This window comes from Pongo pygmaeus, chromosome 12 (assembly GCF_028885625.2).
Source record: "Pongo pygmaeus isolate AG05252 chromosome 12, NHGRI_mPonPyg2-v2.0_pri, whole genome shotgun sequence".
Taxonomy (NCBI): domain Eukaryota; kingdom Metazoa; phylum Chordata; class Mammalia; order Primates; family Hominidae; genus Pongo; species Pongo pygmaeus.
This window is the reverse complement of record NC_072385.2, coordinates 124,603,155-124,623,492: the sequence shown is the minus strand read 5'-3', so window position 1 is coordinate 124,623,492 and position 20,338 is coordinate 124,603,155. Positions and strand designations below refer to the sequence as shown.

General features: G+C 40.2%; 1 protein-coding gene across 4 annotated transcripts in view; it reads left to right on the top strand.

Moving 5' to 3' along the window:
* Positions 1 to 20,338, top strand: part of CPSF3 (cleavage and polyadenylation specific factor 3) — a 49,547-nt gene that overhangs the window by 1,112 nt on the left and 28,097 nt on the right. For 3 of the 4 annotated variants that reach the window (XM_054474445.2, XM_054474446.2, XM_063648984.1), the window contains exons 2-10: positions 4,131 to 4,194; positions 5,282 to 5,379; positions 6,111 to 6,239; positions 7,880 to 8,057; positions 9,234 to 9,323; positions 11,570 to 11,720; positions 15,854 to 16,029; positions 17,187 to 17,345; positions 18,880 to 19,026. In XM_054474445.2, coding sequence (XP_054330420.1) covers positions 4,131 to 4,194; positions 5,282 to 5,379; positions 6,111 to 6,239; positions 7,880 to 8,057; positions 9,234 to 9,323; positions 11,570 to 11,720; positions 15,854 to 16,029; positions 17,187 to 17,345; positions 18,880 to 19,026 — 1,192 coding nt within the window. Of the gene's footprint in view, positions 1 to 4,130; positions 4,195 to 5,281; positions 5,380 to 6,110; positions 6,240 to 7,879; positions 8,058 to 9,233; positions 9,324 to 11,569; positions 11,721 to 15,853; positions 16,030 to 17,186; positions 17,346 to 18,879; positions 19,027 to 20,338 lie in introns of those variants that run through there. The other variant, XM_054474447.2, reaches the window with a different exon arrangement.

The window sequence follows — 20,338 nt, the reverse complement described above, 5'->3', positions numbered from 1 at the left end:
CTTTACACATTCATTCAGTAAGGCTTCATTGAATACCTGCTTGGCAGATAGTCCGTTTCCTTCTGCTTAGTTCACACCTGTCATGTCTTCCTGTGATGAGCGAACACTGAGCAAGTGTCAAGCACCACACATGGGGATGTAGACGCAACAGAGGGCACAGTTAATTGCTCTCGCCCTTTTGGATAGAATTACAGTGCACAGTGGGAAATATTGGAGAGATACTTCGGAATAATAGGAGACCATTACTTGGAAGTCAGACCGGAAGTCCATTATCTACTTGACCAGTTAGTAGGACAACAATCTCACTGAACCCGTTTTCTCATATGGAAATAAGATAAAACTTGAAGAGTAAACATCGCGGTAGGTGCTTTGTAAATAATAGCTAATCTAGGAGCACAGGTAGGCATTGCACTGAGCACTGTGAAAGTATGGAAAAGGGATTTCTGACAGATTGAGGAAGAAAGGATACCTCATGGATCCTGAAAAATGTGATGCCTGAGCTGAGTCCTAAAGAATGAGTAGGAGTTAAAGACTGGGGGGGCCAGGATGTTCTAGGCAGTGGAAGTGGCACATATGAAAGTGAGAGTGGTTACAACTTGTGGCCAGATTCCTCATGGCTGTAGCTAAAGAATTGAGTTAGCAGATGAAGCGACAGGCAGTTGAGGTCCAGTTTAGGAAGCACCTCGTATACATAGGAGTTTGGACCTTTATCAAGTCAATTACAGGGAGCCAGCGAAGGCTATTAAGCAAGCATGGATATTGTGGGAATTGTGTTTTAGGAAAATCACTCCTGGCAGCAGTGTAGCAGATGAATAAAAGGATGGATTGAGTAGAGCAGATTCAGTAAGGTATCATTGAAAGATTCCAAGTCTAGGTGACGAGAGCCTGTAGTGAGTGATGTGAGTGTGAGTATGCAAATGAGATCTTCAGGATTTTGTGGCTGATCAGCTGTATCTGGAAGGGTGGTTGTGGGGAGGGAAGGCAGGGCAGAGAGGATGTTATGATCAGATTCCTAAGTCTGGCAGTTGGGAAAGGGTAGTGTTATTCACTCAAGGAGTATAAGAGATGGGGCAACTCTGGAGTAAATTTGGGAATTCGGTTGTTTCGTAACAGCTTTATTGAGATACAGTTTACATACCATACAACTCATTTAAAGAGTATAATTCAGTCGTTCTTAACATAGAGTTATACAACCATCACCTCTCTCTGATTCCAGAACATTTTCATCACTCCCAAAAGATACCTTGTATTCATTAGCAGTCATAGACAATCCCCACTACCTCTCCAGCCCTAAGCAACCATTAATCTACTCTATAGATTTGCCTGTTCTGGACATTTCATATAAGTGCGATCATACCATACATACTCTTTTGTCTCTGGCATCTTTCATTTAGCATAATCTTTCCAAGGTTCAAAATTGAGGAGTTTTATTCATTCAATAAGTATTTTTTGTGATGTACTACATGCCAGGTACTGTAGCAATACAGCAGTGAATAAGATGGACAATGCCTGTGTTCTTAGGAAGCTTTCATTTAGTAGCCTGAAACAAGACATAAGTAGGTACAATAACTTCATGTAGTTGTATTAAGGTAACTGATGCTGGGTTGTGGCTTGCTGTGAAGGGCAAATTAGAGGAGGTAGTCAAGGGAAAGCATCTGAGAAGGTGACATTGGAACTGAGACCCAAATGATACAAAGGAGCCAACCACATCAATATCTGAAGACAAAGCATTTCAGGAAGAAAGTAGAGCAAGTACGGGGCATGTGGTGGAAACTAGTTTGGCATCTTAAATATGAAGTCCCGGGAGAGATCCTAGTAGAGATACCTAGTGTCACGTGTATGTATTAAAGGTCTAGAATTCAGAAGAACAATCTGGGTTACAAATACAGGCTTGGAAGTCCTTAGCATGTCAGAAAGGTGAGAATGAAGATTGAGAAGTTGGCCAAGGAGCAAACCCTCGGAATATCAACATTTAAAGGATAGGCAGAGGTGGCTGAATATGTGAAGGAAACAGGAAAGCCAGCAAGACAAGATGAGGGCATCAGGTCAGAGAAGCCAAGGGAGAGGTGCTTGAGGAAGGCGCAGGTACTCCTTAGGAGTGACAACGGCTGCCAAGAGAACAAGATAGGGACTGACACCTATAGTTCCAGCTACTTGGAAGGCTGAGGCGGGAGGATCACTTGAGCCCAGGAGTTGGAGGCCAGACTGGGCAACACAGGGGGACCTTGTCTCAAAAAAAAAAAAAAAAAAAGACTGAAATGACTACTGAGCAGCAAGGACAGTTTCAGAAAAGTGATTGGTAAAAGCTAGAGGATAGCGAATTGAGGAGTGAGTAGAAGGTGAGGAAGTACAGGAGGGTCCACTGCCCTAGGAGGTGGGCTGGGGAAAGAATAAAGTGGGAACTAAAGGAGCTTAGAGTCAAGGGATTTTAATTTGGGGATGAACATGGCTGTAGTATGTTTAAATTTGGATTGGATGGTAAAGAGCAGACAGTGAGGAAAATGTCAATGACACAGCAGTGTTGAGTTCCTCAGAATGAGGGAGGGAGTACGTAGAGTAGAATGGTGGAAAGATTTGTTGTGGAAAGAGAGCTCTATTCTATCTATAGAGGAGAAATGGAAGGAGACAGATGTGGGCAGGTTGGTACCCTGTTGGTACATATATTTTTAATTATTGTACCAACATGAAGTTGAGGAAATTTACAAATGGACTGTTTATTTTTTTCATGCAGAAGATGGCCCATGCCTCAAGTGAAGAAGAGGATAGAAGGCTGGAAAATTTGGGAAAGGGGAGAAAGTTTGAAAATAGTTGATGTGGAAATGAAATGGAGAAAACAGCCAGGCAACATTGAGGGCCAGTTAAAGTGGAAGGCCAGGGTATCCACAATAATTACAAATAAAAAATGTTTAAAAAGTGGAAGGCCAGGAATTTATGGCAGCTTTCATCCACAGTTGTTTGATCTTCTGTATCAACACCTGTTTGGAGGTAGGATCTCAGTTTGGGGATAGATCCATTGCATGTCCATCTGACTGAGTTCCTTGAGGTCAGGGTCCCTGTAAGGCATTTCCAAGTCCTAGGCACTTAATCCAGTGCTTGGCAAATAGAAGCTGCTTAATGTTGAGTGAGTAAGTGGATTGTGAGCTAGAATGGTTGGGAAAAGGCATCAAAGAAGGTGAGGGATTTGAAAGATGAGGTTTAACTTAAAGTGTGCCTTGTGACCATTGCAAATTATGGCTGAAATTACTAATTTAAGAAGAAACAAAAATTATGTAAGTAGTTGGTATAAAATATGCTGAAATAACAGAAAGTAAAAGAAAAAGTGATTGAAATTCACAGTATGAATAAGTATTTAAATTTTATTTATTTATTTATTTTTTTTTGAGACAGAGTCTCGCTCTGTTGCCCAGGCTGGAGTGCAGTGGCGCGATCTCGGCTCACTGCAAGCTCCGCCTCCTGGGTTCACCCCATTCTCCTGCCTCAGCCTCCCGAGTAGCTGGGACTACAGGCGCCCGCCGCCACGCCCAGCTAATTTTTTGTATTTTTAGTAGAGATGGGGTTTCACCCTGTTAGCCAGGATGGGTCTCAATATCCTGATCTCGTGATCCGCCCACCTTGGCCTCCCAAAGTGCTGGGATTACAGGCGTGAGCCACCGCACCCAGCCATTTAAATTTAAGCCATTTGGCAAATACACATTATGATCTTAAAGAAGATGACAGTGTTGAAATGCTTATGGCTTTCTACTTAAGTGTTAATTCTAAAAGTATTATTACATAATCTGCGTAACTGCTAGTTTACATTTTAAATACATTATCATTTAATCCTAAAATTCAGAAAATTGAATTTAAATCAAGCCCAAACCTTTGGGCTTCTTGGATCTGTACTGTCTTCTCTCTTAATTTTAACAACTGCAAGATCCCTGGACTCCCAAAGATCAGTTTTCATCTGTTCCCATGTGGACACTGTTCTTCCCTGTCTTTGTAATTTTGTAGAACTCTCTTACGTCTCAGAATTTTTCAGTGAGGTGCTGTCATCAGATGGCATGTAGTGTACATTGTAAAAAAGTGTAAGTTTATTGGACTTGGTTTTGATTTTTTTTAATCCTTTTTTTTCTCCCCTTGAATGTTTACAGTGGAGCTGGGCAAGAAGTAGGAAGATCATGTATTATTCTCGAGTTCAAAGGAAGAAAAATAATGGTAATTACTGTTTTTGTACTCAGTTTAATAGTATGGCTCTGTCTGTATTGGGTGTTAGTCTTTTCTTATAGACTAGTTATCTTTTTAGCTCCCAGAAAAACGTTATAGTGCATGTAATCTATGCCGTATAGTGTTAATGAGAAAAACTAATACACACTTCCACTTAGTAATTTAGTTGATTAAGAAGATATATCCTATGACTGTAAAATTGTCAGCTAGATCTGTTGAACTGTTATCTCTTCAGGGTCCCTCTTCCACTCCTGAAGGGTTGAGCCAACCTAACTGCCCCACCCCCAGTGGAAGATCCCAAGGGCCCAAGCACTCTGAACACATTGAGAGCTCTAGCCACCTCCAGCATGTGGGGATCAAGACTTGGCCTAGAAGGTTGGATCCCCAAGTCCCACTGGGGCTGCCGGCCTTGGCCAAGTCACTTTGCTTCTCTAAGCCTGAAAGGATTAGAGGAGATGGTTTCTAAGGTACTCATTAGAAAGTCAGTTCTGTGTCTCACGTTCCTTTGATTCCTCTTTCTTCTCAACTCCTCCCAATCTGAAAAGAACATGTATAGGTCAGACGTAGTCATCTTTTTAGTCATCTGTTGTGTTAATTTGGTAGTAACGCCATAAAAATAAGTAACTTTAATGACCGAGTCTTAAGAATTTGTTCCCTAATGCCTTAAAATATTTAAATTACCCTGATCAGGTAAGTTTCCCATTTCTAATTATTATCTTCTCACCAGAGTCAATCTGGTAGTAGTAAATATATAAACTTTTTAAATTTTAATCTGATACCAAAGTTTCTGAAAAAGATTTAATTCATTGTTAGAATGACGACCAAAAGTAGCTGGAAAGAAGCTGTTTTGTACTTTGCATCCTGTGACCCCTAAATGTGAGCTGTATTTTAAATTTGTTGGGAAGTTAGAATTGTTAATGGCATATTTGCCACATTTAATAAGAATCATGTTCCAAGTGCTAGTGCCTGGAGTCCATCTTGAGTATATGGGTGATGGATCTAGAATTATTGTCTGTTTGCTGAATGAATTTTAATAAAATGTGCAGGAGATTGTGATCTCTTTTCCTGTCTCTTTCAGCTCGACTGTGGGATCCACCCTGGCCTAGAAGGAATGGATGCTCTTCCTTATATTGATTTAATTGACCCAGCTGAGATTGATCTCCTATTAATTAGTCAGTAAGTTTTTCCCTTTATTAATGACACTTTTTCACGGACTTTTACTATCAAGATAATTCTTTACTAGATTTTGAGAGTTTGGTTTTTTAAAAGAGTGTTTTCTGCTAGGAAGCATATTGCAGACATCTAAGTCTAAACCATCACTCCATAATGTCATCACAGGCTAGAAAAGTTTGCTATGAAAAACTTACCTACCTCTATATGTAAGTTCAGTGAGTATGTGAGAAGGAGATAGTACAGAACTTGAATCATTGTAAAACTTGAGACTAAGAAAGCCCTTTTCCAGGACATCTCCTTGAGGTCACTGTTTTGTCACATTCTTCTATAAGAACGCCATTTCACCTTTATTGAAACTATTTTTAAATAGAGTTCATATAGAAAAATGTGACAAGACAGTGACCTCAGGGACATATCCATGTTTCAACTTTATTCTGTTAAAATGTTTGCTGTAATTCTGGCTGCCAGGAGTAGGCTTGGGATATTCTTCTTCCTCCCTAATTCACTAATTAAGTTTTTTGCTGTTTAAAAACGATACTTTAAACATCTTTCTTCCATGTTAGAACCGTATGCATTACTTCTTCCTTCTACACATACCTACTCTTGGTTTTTCTGAAAGTATCAGTACATAGTTGTTTATATAAAACTTGTTTTGTACAGTAAGCAACAGTTTCATTACATGGTATCTGATGGATAATAATTTTAAGAATTAATGCAGCCTCTTTCTTTTTAAGTTTCCATTTGGATCACTGTGGAGCTCTGCCCTGGTTTCTACAGAAGACAAGTTTCAAAGGAAGAACATTTATGACTCATGCCACAAAAGCTATTTATAGATGGCTTCTTTCCGATTATGTCAAAGTTAGGTAAATTACTTTATTAGATTATACACGACTTTGGCTCTGTATGGTACATATGGTTCAAGATATGGACCATTTTGTGTTTTAAAATGAGGTGCTCTCTTTTCATGTATAAGGATATCAGTAATTTCATCATTCATTAACAAGATCATTGAAACCTATTGTGTTTCTAGCACCTTCCTGACCTTGAAGGTTTTTTTGAGACAGGATCTTGCTCTGTCATTCAGGCTGGAGTGCAGTGGTGTGATCGCAGCTCACTGCAGCCTCAGCCACCTGGGCTCAAGCAGCCCTTCCACCTCAGCCTCCTGAGCAGCTGAGACTACAGGTGTGTGCCACCACACCCAGCAGAGTTTTTTGTTTTTTGAAGAGATAGGGTCTTATGTTGCCCAGGCTAGTCTCAAACTCCTGGGCTCAAGTGATCCTCCTGCCTTGGCCTCCCAGAGTGCTGGGATTACAGGCATGAGCCACTGGCCTGGACTTGAAGTCTTTATATAGCTTTTGTGTCCTTTTAAAACTTAATTAGGCTGGATTGGAAGAGTTATGCTTAATTGTGGTAACACTCGTTAACACTTCAATAATGCTTACCACATATCAGGCCCAATCCTAAATTCCTAATGTATATTAACTTCACACAAAGATAAATAAATAAATATATATATATATATATATATATATATATTTTTTTTTTTTTTTTTTTTTGAGATAGAGTCTTGTGCTGTTGACGAGGCTAGAGTGCAGTGGCACTATCTTAGCTCACTGCAACCTCTGTTCCTGGGTTCAGGCAATTCTCATGCCTTAGCCTCCCCAGTAGCTAGGATTACAGGCACACAGTGCATGCCACCATGCCTGGCTAATTTTGGTATTTTTAGTAGAGGCGGGGTTTTACCATGTTGGCCAGCCTGGTCTTGAACTCCTGACCTCAGGTGATCTGTCTGCCTTGGCCTCCCAGAGTGCTGGGATTACAGGCGTGAGCCACCGCACCCAGCCGGGAGATAAATATATTTAATTTTCACACCAACTCACGATGTAGGTTCTATTATAAATTCCATTTTATAGATGATGAAACTGAGGCACAGCGAGGTTAGGTTATTTGCCTAAAAGCGTCACAGTAAGAGACAGAGCGAGGATTTGAACCCAAACAATCTGGCTCCAGAGTCAGTGTCCTTCACCCCTGTTCTCTCTTGCTTTTTTGTAAGTACGTTAACATAATTTTCAGGAGAAAGGTTGTGCTAGACTTTGTAGAAAAATCTTTTCTCATCTTAATGTGAGAAATAGCTACCATGGTTCTATGTATGTGAGTGTGTTATATCTTTCAGGAGTGTTGGGGCGGGAAAAAAGTTTGAGAAATACTATCCTAAAGAGTATTTTGTCTTAATTTACTGTATGTATTACTGAAAATTGAGAGTACTTTGAGCTCAGTGTCTTAATTTCCTGTGTGGTTTGTTTAAAATCAAGTTTTGTAGCTATACACACAATAGAGTAAAAAAAAATACACAAAATATCTGAAAAATTTTAAATACATAATTCATACAGTATATTTTAAAGAAACATCTTCATGGATATGTTATCCACAATTTCTTTGTGTTCAAAGGCTTTTTAAAAAATCTGAGTGTTAATTGTTTTTGCTGGCATCTTTCAAAATTTAGTAACATATCAGCAGACGACATGCTGTATACCGAGACAGATTTGGAAGAAAGCATGGACAAAATTGAAACTATCAACTTTCATGAAGTTAAGGAAGTTGCGGGAATCAAGTTTTGGTGTTACCATGCAGGCCACGTCCTAGGAGCTGCCATGTTCATGATTGAGATCGCAGGCGTGAAGGTACCCTCTGGCTCTGGCGCTTTTCTCCCCAGAGAAATCAGTACAGAGCTTTGTGCCACCAAGTACCATTAAAAAAAAAATTCCCTAAGACTTGCAAAGTGTCAGAATACGGAAATATAAGATAAAAATACAGTTAGCACTTTTTCCTTTTAAATATTGTAGTTCCTACCTCCATTACAATACTTTATCAAGACAGGAAAAAAATTTTTAAAGACTGAGAAAAGAGTAAAATAAACATCTCAAAAAGTAATTCCCTGACACCATAGGATTCAATTTGCTTTAGAAAACTGGTTAGGGAAGAGGTGTCTTTGTGGCTGCATTCGTTTATAATTAAAACACAATTTGATATTCATGTCCCCTTGATGTCCTAGAATTCACAGATAAGCCCCTAAGCAAGGTGGACTGCAAGAGTGAAAGAGGTTAATTAGGAAAGATCTTTGGGGAACCCTTGAACTTCTGAAAACGTGGGTGGACTACTAGCTTTCTAGACTCTAGAGCAGCAGCTTTGAACTCTGGCTGCACGTAAGAATCACTTAGGGAGCTGTTGAAAAATAACTGTTGAATCAAAATCTGGAGGTGTAGCTTGGCCTTTTCCTTTTCGAGTTTTCTAGGTGACTCTAACATCAGCCAGGGTTGAGAACCAATGCTCTACTGTAACGTCCTAAATTTTTCACAGCTGCTTATACATTTGGAACTTCTAGACATTGAATTGTAAAATATATCACTAAATCACTTATTCTTGCAGTTTGCTCCAGGGCACAGAAAATAAGTAGCACAAATGCAGATGTGAATTCTTTTGGAATTTGATGCAGACTCTCTTATGATTTTATCTGTGGTTTTAGACCATGTACCTCAGTGCACTCCTTTCCTGGTCAGCATGCCCTTTTTCTCTAAGTTCAGAGCACTTCTAAAGTGGATTAATGTTATATAGGTTATCATTGTGAGATGATACTGGGAATAGATTATTCCCATTTACTAGAGGAAATAATTGAAGCACTGAACCGTTTACTGACTAAACTACACATTTTGAATTGGACACAAGCACTGCATGTAAATTTCATCAGTTTTAGACTTAAAAACTGTAACTGCACTTTTGGATTTCATGAGTTTAATCTATTCACTACCAAAATGAAGCCTTCCCCAAATCCTAACTTTCTAGTTTTATCTTTTTCACAGCTTTTGTACACTGGTGATTTCTCAAGACAAGAAGATAGGCACTTAATGGCAGCTGAAATTCCTAATATTAAGCCTGATATTCTTATCATTGTAAGTATTAATATACTATATTGTAATCAATGTAATGTAAGCAGATTTTTTTTCTTTTGGAAAATAATATTGTGATCTCACTTTCATAACATGTTATTGGATATAAACTTATCTTTTTTAAAATATAAGAAAACTGGTGGCTGGGCATGGTGGCTCACACCTGTAATCCTAGCGCTTTGGGAGGCTGAGGCGGGCAGATCACTTAAGGCCAGGAGTTAGAGACCAGCTTGGCCAACACAGTGAAAACCCATCTCTACTTAAAAAATATAAAAATTAGCTGGGTGTGGTGGTGCATGCCTATAGTCCCAGGTACTGGGGAGGCTGAGGCACAAGAATCACTTGAACCCAGAAGGTGGAGGTTGCAGTGAGCCAAGATCACGCTGCTGCACTCGAGCCTGGGCTACAAAGCAAGACTCAGTCTGAAAAAAAAAAAAAAATTGGGGCAGGTGCTTCTTTTTGTAGTGCAGCTTCACTTTCTTGCTGTTAAATGCATTAACTCTAGTCTAATATCAGAGATGCCAGGCTGTCTCTGGGCAGGATCATTTTTACTGGGTATGCCCTCTCCCTGTCTCCTAAATATATATTTCTAGATGAGAATATGTAGAAAAACATCTTAACAGGTCATTTTAGAAATGGTGTGACCTCACTGCCTTTGCCATGGTGACTGTTCTTAGGCTCTTAGTCCGTGCTAACTTATCGTTTTGTTTATCTTTGTGTGTCATGTCTGCCTACTAGGTTGCAAGTCCCAGGGGAGCAAAAAAAAAATGAACTGTGTACAGAAGCTCTTTGGGGGCAGCTTGGGATGTGTGTTGCTGACTGTAGAGTCAGGGGTTGGGAGAGAAATCTTGCAAGCTTTTGGTATATATAAGAACATCAGGTGTATGTGGTTCAAGGAGGAAGAGTTGTCTGTTTCTCCTCCACCACCTACCACATCCCCCAGCTGCCCAGGCATGTGGGCCAGTACATACTGCTGTCCATAAGCAACATGTGAGCAGATTAGATTGGACTCTGCTCATGGTATGCCCAGCATATAAACTTAATTTAAGGGAAGATTTATTTTTCGAACCCTCAGAGAAAGTAGCTATTTTCATAGTACCATACTTTAGAGCAGTGCTTCAAATTTTAATATGCTTATAATCATCTGATGATATTGCTAAGATACAAATTCTGATTCAGTACATCTGGGCTGGGGTCTGAGATTTTGCGCTTCTGATAAGCTCCCAAGGGATGTCAATCTTCTGGTCAGTGGACCACACCTAGTAAGACTTTAAGGATATTCTTAAACAGAAGTATAAGAAACAACATCTGTTTCTATTTTAAAAGCTTTGACTTATCAGAGGTGGGAGAAATAACCTTTTTCTTCCTAATGGAAAGCAAAATGGTTAAAAAAGGACATGGGAAGAAGATACAGTTTTGGACTATTTCCTGATTCCATTTTATAAAAAGTTCTTAGATTTGAATTCTAGCATTCTTTTTTTTTTTTTTTGAAATGGAGTCTCACTCTGGAGTGAGTGACTGCAATGACATGATCTCGGCTCACTGCAACCTCTGCCTCCCAGGTTCAAGTGATTCTCCTGCCTCAGCCTCCTGACTAGCTGGGATTATAAGGCATGCGCCACTATGCCCAGCTAATTTTTATATTTTTTAGTAGAGACGGGGTTTCGTCATGTTGGTCAGACTGGACTCCTGACCTCAGGTGATCCACCCGCCTCGGCCTCCCAAAATGCTGGGATTACAGGCATGAGCCACCATGCCTGGCCTTTTTTTGTTGTTGTTAAATTTTATTTTTTTGAGATGGAGTCTTGCTGTGTTGCTCAGGCTGGAGTGCAATGGTGCGATCTCAGCTCACTGCAACCTCCTCCTCCTGGGTTCAAGCAGTTCTCCTGCCTCAGCCTCCGGAGTAGCTGGGATTACAGGCACACCACCACGCCCAGCTAATTTTTGTATTTTTAGTAGAGACAGGGTTTCACCGTGTTGGCCAGGCTGGTCTCAAACTGCTGACCTCAGGTGATCCACCCACCTTGGCTTCCCAAAGTGCTGGGATTACAGGTGTGAGCCACCGCGCTGGGCCTGAATTCTAGCGTTCTTGCTTGCTCTTCCCAATTACTATTAGGACAACACATGTTCGAGTAAATGACATGCTAATGGAGAAGTGAATTGCTTAGCCCCTCAGCATTTCATTGATGTTTAACTTTTGAATTCTTTGGGGATCATCGGTCTTAGTCTCACACTTCTAATGTATTTAGGAATCTACTTATGGGACCCATATCCATGAGAAACGTGAAGAGCGAGAAGCAAGATTCTGTAACACTGTCCATGATATTGTAAACAGAGGAGGCAGGGGTCTCATTCCCGTCTTTGCTCTTGGAAGGGCTCAGGAGCTGCTCTTGATTCTGGGTATGCCATTTCCTTTCTATTTAGGAGATGATCAAAATCTTGTCATTTTATCAAGATAATAATGTGGTCTTGGATGAGTCATTCCACCGTTCTGGACTTCAGTGTTCTTCATTTAAAAATAGAGATTTGGGGCCGGGCGTGGTGGCTCACACCTGTAATCCCAGCACTTTGGGAGGCTGAGGTGGGTAGATCACGAGATCAGGAGTTCAAGACCAGCCTGACCAAGATGGTGAAACCCTGTCTCTACTAAAAATACAAAAATTAGCCAGGCACAGTGACAGATGCCCATAATCCCAGCTACTCAGGAGGCTGAGGCAGAGAATTGCTTGAACCTGGGAGGTGGAGGTTGCAGTGAGCTGAGATTGCGCCACTGCACTCCAGCCTGGGCGACAGAGCGAGACTCCGTCTCAAAAAAAAAAAAAAAAAAAAAATAATAATAATAATAGGGATTTGGATCTAGAAATAGCCCAGGAAAACAGCAACTCTCATGCGCTGCTGTTGGGAATGTGAGTGAACTGGCGTCCCCTTCCGGTTGCCATCAGAAGTCTTAAAATATGTGTACCCTTTGGCCAGCAGTTCTGCTTCTGGGAAATAAATGAGATGTACAGAAAATTTTGTCAAGAAAGGTATTCATCATTTTAGTATTTTCAAAGAAATATGTCAGTAAATATAACATTGTTGGAAAAAATTGTGTTACGGATGAGTAATTACATGCTTTTCACATAATGTATTAAGTCAACCAAAAAAGTAGAGTTCAAAACTATATTTACTCTGGGCCGGGCGTGGCGGCTCACGCCTGTAATCCTAGCACTTAGGGAGGCTGAGGTGGGCAGATCACTTAAGGCCAGGAGTTCAAGACCAGCCTGGCCATCATGGTGAAACCTCGTCTCTACCAAAAATAGAAAAATGAGCCAGGTATGGTGGCACACGGCTGTAGTCCCAGCTTTTCTGGAGGCTGAGGCATGAGAATTGCTTGAGCCTGGGAGGCAGAGGTTGCAGTGAGCCGAGATTGCGCCACTGCACTCCAGCCTGGGTGACAGAGCGAGACTCTGTCTCAAAAAACAAAAAAAAACTATATGTACTCTGATCCTAGTTAGGTAAAAAATGCACACACAAATGACTGAAAAGCTACTAAATCTGGATAGTGAGAATATGGATGATATTTTTTGTTTTCTGCTTTTCTCCATTTTACAAGTACTTCAGTGAACATGTATAATTTTTTGTAATAAAAGGAACAATGGTTGTTACTTTTTAGCATACATTTGTACTTCATGATCCCTTCTACCTCACATTCTGTGATTCTAGTTGGGAAAAGCACTCTTATTAAAGAATAAAGGAAAGTGTTTTGCAGCCAGGCATAGTGGCTCACGCCTGTAATCCCTAATTCCAGCACCTTGAGAGGCTAAGGGCAGAAAATCACTTGAGCCCAGGAATTTAAGACCAGCCTGGGCAACAAGGCAAGACCCTGTCTCTACAAAAAATACAAAGAATTAGCTGGACGTGGTGGTACACGCCTGTTGTCCCAGCTACCTGGGAGACTGAGGTAGGAGGATCACTTGAGCCTGGGAGGCAGAGGTTGCAGTGAGCCGAGATTGTGCCATTGCACTCCAGTGTGGGCGACAGAATGAGACCCTGTCTCAGAAAAAAGCAAATAATAAAATGGGTGCTTTGCATGTGTGTCACCTCTGTGCGAAGCACTAGAAACACTTGCATCTTAGCTCTTCCTCTCTGTTCTGCCATCTTGGTGAGGAAGAGAAAAAATAGTCTCCCTGTCACACTGAAAAGGAAAACAGAAGGAAAGTTGGAAGAAATGACCCCAGATGAAAAGCAAATCTGTAACAGATAGGACTTCTAGAAGCTGAATTTCCCAAATCCAAATCTAATTCAGTCTTTTGATCTTGATTGGTCCTCCTTCCTAACTGCAAGTCAAATTCGTCCTTAGAAGTCTTGAAATCAAAGTCTTCCTAACCTGTAAGAGGAAGAGCAGAGAAGTTAGGAAGTTGAAACAATGTTGCCACAATCAAATTGGGTTGCCAGATTTAGCAAATAAAACTAGAGGACAACTCATTAAATTTTAGATTCAGATAAATAATGAATAATGTTTTAGTATAAGTGTACCAAATATTTAATGTATATTCTTTTTTTTTTTTTTTTTTTTTTTTTTTTTTGAGACAGAGTCTCACCCTGTCACCCAGGCTGGAGTGTGGTGGCACTATCTCGGCTTGGCGTGATCTCGGCTCACCACAGCCTCCACCTCCCGGGTTCAAGCTGTTCTCCTGCCTCAGCCTCCTGAGTAGCTGGGATCCTGGCTAATTTTTGTATTTTTAGTAGAGACGAGGTTTCACCACATTGGCCAGGCTGGTCTCGTTAGTATATATTCTTATACTAAAAATCTTTTGTTGTTCACCTAAAATTCAAGTTTAACTGAGTATTTGATATTTTTATCTGGCAATTCTACCGTCTGCTCTTTGCAACTGGTTGCCCTTTTTCCTTAAATTCTCCCTTGTAATATAGCATAATAGAAAAGACAGCTGCTTTCAAATCTTGTCTGTGTTTCAGATGAAATCTATCATATGGCTGGAGCCATATGACCTTGGGCAAATTATTTAACTTTTTTAATATTCAAAATTTATTCATAAAAACACGCACAACAAAACAAGAAATGGTGGCGTGATTGTGGGATGTAGTCCGCTTTAGGGTATCTAAGAAATCACAAGAGTAATAAATCATGAATGGGATAAACTAGAAGACAAAGCAGGAAATTTGTAACGCATGTGACAGAAAGTCTTTGTCCTCATATAGAATTATCATTGATACATCAAATGGAAGAATAACGTTCACACAATATTCAGCCTTTTTTTTTTACCCTTAGTTTGCTAGTTAAGATGGTGATAGGTCTTCATAAGTTGTTTTGAAAATTAGAAATTATAGATGTAAATTGGTGAAACCCCGTCTCTACTAAAAATACAAAAAATTAGCCAGGCATAGTGGCCGGTGCCTATAGTCCCAGCTACTCCGGAGGCTGAGGCAGGAGAATGACGTGAACCTGAGAGGCAGAACTTGGAGTGAGCGGAGATCGCGCCACTGCACTGCAGCCTGGGCGACAGTGAGACTCCGTCTCAAAAAAAAAAAAAAAGAAATTACAAATGTAAATTATATAATAGGCATATAATACATTTTCAAACTGCAGAGGCACCTATTAGAATAAAGGGTGTCTTTCAGCCATACTACCCTGATAAAATTTTGGGATTTAATGAGGGCTTTTCCCTTAACGTAAGTCTTTTGACGGTATATTACCCACTGCTTTCTTTAATTATCAGAAACTGGTTAGTAGGTTTTTAAAAATACAAGCATAGCTGAGTGTGGTGACTCATGCCTGTAATCCCAGCACTTTGGGAGGCTGGGCAGGAGGATCACTTAAGTCCAGAGTTTGAGACCAGCCTGGGAAACATAATGAGACCCAGTCTCAAAAAAAAAAAAATTAGCCGAGTGTGGTAGCACACTCCTGTAGTCACAGCTACTCAGAAGGCTGAGGTGGAAGGATCACTTGAACCTGAGAGGTTGAGGCTGCCATGAGCCATGATCATACCACTACCCTCAAGGCTAGTCGACAGCCTGGGTGTAAAACACAAACAAAAACAAACAATAATAGCATCATATGACTATACTTTTTTTTTTTAAGTGTTCAAAATCGGTTAACTCTTGGCAATTCTCTTTTGTAATTAGCACTCAATAAATCTGTTTGAAATATTAATACATTTTTAAAACCATCACAGAATTTTTTCTAATACATTTTTCTAATACATTTAAATAAAAATATATTATTTAGTGTCTCGTTATGGTAATAAGTTATAGACTTCAGTGTAAACTTATACTGAGTCATGTTTAAAAGCCTCCACATCTTTGGACTGTGATCATAGCATTCTTTTTAGGTCATGCACTATTTAGAAATAAGTTTTGGTTTTGTAAATTTAAGTTAGTTACAACCAGGATAATTTTGCTTAAACTCTTTAAAATATAGTTGTGTGCTTTATTTCTTGGTTGTGTATGTACCATTTCTTGTTTCTATGTGTATCATTTATTATTTACCCCATCTAACAAAGTGATGTTTGTTTCTTGCAAAATCTCGCTAGATGAGTACTGGCAGAATCACCCAGAACTACATGACATTCCAATATACTATGCATCATCTTTGGCCAAGAAGTGTATGGCAGTGTACCAGACATATGTAAATGCCATGAATGACAAAATCCGCAAACAGATCAACATCAATAATCCCTTTGTTTTCAAACACATTAGTAACCTCAAGGTGAGTGCTTGTGTAAGAAAGACAAGGATGGATAAAACCAAATCAGTCATTAGTAGTAGGAGGTACGAGGCCGTGAGTGATGGCTCACAGCTGTAATTTTAGCACTTTGGGAGTCTAAGGCAGGAGGATCACTAGAACTCAGGAGTTTGAGACTGGCCTGGGCAAGATAGTAAGACCCTGTCTCTATCAAAATAAAATAAAAATCGTAGGCAGTGCATGTCAGTGACTCTGGCTGAATTCCTCTTGCTGGAGTCTTACCTCTTCTCTAGCAGGTGTCGTTTTTCTGCAGGAAATCAAAACTTCAGCAGCTGACATTCTTTTTCTGCTTCAACAGATTTTGCCACTTGCCCCAAGTAGCCATGTGTTCTCAGTATTTATAATACTTATCTCTTTTGCCGTAAGAATAAAAAGTTCTGAGGAGAAAAGTATTTTGTATTATGTATTTAAGTTTCTCTTCTCAGTCAAACCAAATCATCTTTTTGATTAGTGCTGCAAATTATATATATGAAAATTTTTATATACTTTTCTGGAAGCATTCAATAAAATCTGATTTTATTTAATTTAAAAAATACTGTTTAACTCAATTGATGCTTGAATCATAATAAAATAATTGATATCCAGAATAATTTAAAAGTGGTCTTCCAGTTGTAAATAGGCTTTGTTCATAAAGTATATATTTTAAGTTAACTGCTTAAGGATTATAGACAAGTTCTCCCTAGAACAATGTTAAACCTTTTGATTTCCAGGCCAGCTCAAAACATGCATGGAGCATGCAAAGCTACTGTGAGTCTTTGGGAATATTTTTTCAGAGTTGTGTCTTGGGTAGATCAAGACCCATTTGACTCTTCCTTTTACTTTTCTGCCTGCCTGCTAGGCGCTGAAGATGGTCCTGATGGTTCTGATGGCCCTCTAGCTACCAACAGAAGGTTTTGAAGATCGGGGTGAACTTACCGCTTTTTATTACTTGGTTTTTCTACCATTCCTAGCCTAAACTGTTTAGGAATTTGGCAACTGAACTTAAAATGTTTACAGATCTTGTGAAGGCCCTTTCAGTGGTGTGATTAATCTCTTAGCCTTTTGTTATTCTTTAAAAAGAAAGATTGCTTTGTCAGCTGCTGGTAGCTAACATACTTTTCCCATTCTGTTTTCTCTCTTAGAGCATGGATCATTTTGATGACATTGGTCCCAGTGTTGTAATGGCCTCCCCAGGCATGATGCAAAGTGGCTTATCTAGAGAGTTATTTGAAAGCTGGTGTACTGATAAGAGGAATGGTGTCATTATAGCAGGATACTGTGTAGAAGGGACACTTGCCAAGGTCAGTTACAGTCATAGGCTATTGTGTTATTCCTAATCAGAATTACAGAGGTGGCAGGGTCCCCACAGGTTTTTGCACTGAAGTAGTTCTTTAAATAATACAGGTTTTGATTTTTAAAAATGAGGACGGGAATAGGTAGCTAGAGATGTGCGTAGGATGTGGAAATATGCAGACACTGAATGGCATAATGAGGTCCCAGGTGATTGATGTACACATTAAAGTTTGAGAAGTGCTCATCTGGTTGCAAGTAGAGAAGAATGGACAGGGAACCTGTTTGAGACAAACACGTGAATACCCTCCCTCTTCTGATGAAGAAGAGGTTTACTAATACATATGATCTTAAAAAGCTGTAGAATGTGTTTGGGTTGACCACCTTCTACTGTTATGAAACATTGATTTTTCAGCTCTTAGGGATGTAGAAATTGTAGAAAATATATGCAGAACTTGAGAGGCAGTTTCTGAGCATCCAGGCATCACATTCTCATCCTCTACTTTATTTTTAAAAATATGATATGATTCTTTATTTTGATAATCTTTATTACTTTACCTTATTCTATAAAGTTCTTTAGTGACAATGTTGTATTTAAAATAGATTTCCAGGCTGGGTGCAGTGGCTCACACCTGTGATCCCAGTACTTTGGGAGGCCAAGGCGGGCGGATCACCTGAGTTCAGGAGTTTGAAACCGGCCTGGCCAACATGGCGAAACCCCGTCTCTACTAAAAATACAAAAAATTAGCTGGGCGTGGTGGTGTATGCCTGTAATCCCAGCTACTCGGGAGGCTGAGGCAGGGAGAATTGCTTGAAATTGGAGGCGGAGGTTGCAGTCAGCCGAGACTGGCACCACTGCACTCCAACCTGGGTGACGGAGCAAGACTCCATCTCCAAAAAAAAAAAATTTCCAGGCCTGGCACAGTGGCTCACACCTGTAATCCTAGCACTTCGGGTGGCCACGGCAGGTGGATCACTTAAGCTCAGGAGTTGGGGACCAGCTTGGGCAATATGGAGAAATCCCATCTGTACAAAAAATAAAAAATTAGCCAGGCGTGGTGGCACGTGCCTGTAGTCCTAGCTAGTTGGGGGACTGAGGCAGGAGGCTTGCCTGAACCCAGGAGGTCGAGGCTGCAGTGAGCTGAGATCGCCCACTGCATTTCAGCCTGGGTGACAAAGTGAGACCCTATTTCAAAAAACAAAGATTTTCAGAATAGAAATACATCCACATATCTAGGAAATCACTTTGGAGAGCACAAGAATAGTTGGGAATACAGGTTTCTCTTTCTAAGCATAAGAGTTATGATTCTCACTGCCAGCACTCCAGATAGACAAGTTTTAGTTAATTTGTTTACTTTTCTCATTAAATGTTTGCCTGATTGAGAACATGAGTATTTGATGTTTACTGAGTCAGTTATATTAGAATGATTTTGTGCTGAAGGTCCTAAATTTAACATGAGTTTATGACTGCATGAAAAAAATGAAAATGTACCTTTACGTTTATAACTGGGTAGTTTGTTTTGTTATTTTTCTTTATTTTCACAGCACATCATGTCTGAACCTGAAGAAATCACTACTATGTCTGGACAGAAGTTACCACTGAAAATGTCTGTTGATTACATTTCTTTCTCAGCTCACACGGATTACCAGCAAACCAGTGAATTTATTCGTGCTTTGAAACCGCCTCATGTGGTTAGTCTATGAATTTGATTTATTGTATTAAAGGGAAAAAAGTGCATACCCAGGAAACTGTGCAGCAGGCAGTTCACAAAGCAAGCATCATCACCTACTAATGCGACACCCCCGAGCAGAGCCTTTCATGTGCGCTCGGATTTGGCCTTTACAGCTCCCCTTTGATTTCAGCAAGCTGCACCCTTTCTCCATAACTGACTGACTCAGACCTACCAACCCCAGTCCTAATGTTTTTCTGTTATTTTCTGCTGCCTCTCCAATAATTTAAGAGCCAGGCTTGGAGTGTGACTGCTCATTTGGAATGCCAGCTCCACCTCTTACTTACTGTGTAACCCTTGGCAAGTTACTTAACCTCTCTGTACCTCATTTGTAAATAGGAATAATAGCTCATAAGGTTATTGTAAGGATGAAGTGAGAGAACATATCTAAAGCACTTAATATGGTTTCTGGCACATAGTAAATGCTTAATATATATATAATAAATAAATATATATATATATATATATATTTTTTTTTTTGAGGCGGAGTCTTGCTCTGTCACCCAGGCTGACTGCAACTCCGCCTCTAGGGTTCAGGCAGCTCTCTGCCTTAGCCTCCTGAGTAACTGGGATTACAGGTGCCCACCACCACGCCCGGCTAATTTTTGTATTTTTAGTAGAGATGGGGTTTCACCATCTTGGCCAGGCTGGGCTTGAACTCCTGCCCTTGTGATACACTCGCCTCAGCCTCCCAAAGTGCTGGGATTACAGGTGTGAGCCACTGCACCCGGCCAACTTACTTATATTTTTAAGTATGGTGTAACTTATTAAAAATAAGTTAGCTGTTTTGATGGAATTGGAAAGGAGGGGTAAGCTGAAAAAAGTGTGTATTTTTAATTAGAAGAACACTAATGAAGCATGTGTCCATACAAAATAGATGAAGTGCCCTTTCTGAATGTATTGGAAAGCAGAAGAAATGGCCTTTTGTTAGTTTTGTTTGTTTGCTTGTTGTTTTGGGGGTTTTTTGGTTTGTTTGTTTGTTTGTTTGGACGAAGTCTTGCTCTGTTGCCTAGGCTGGAGTGCAGTGGCACCAATCTCAGCTCACTGCAGCTTCTGCCTCCTGGGTTAAAGCAATTCTCCTGCCTCAGCCTTCTGGGTAGCTGGGATTACAGGCACGTGCCACCATGCGCAGCTAATTTTTGTATTTGTAGTAGAGACAGGGCTTCACCATGTTGGCCAGGCTGGTCTCAAACTCCTGACCTCTGGTGATCTGCCCGCCTCGGCCTCCCAAAGTGCTGGGATTACAGGCATGAGCCACTGCACCTGGCCTTGCT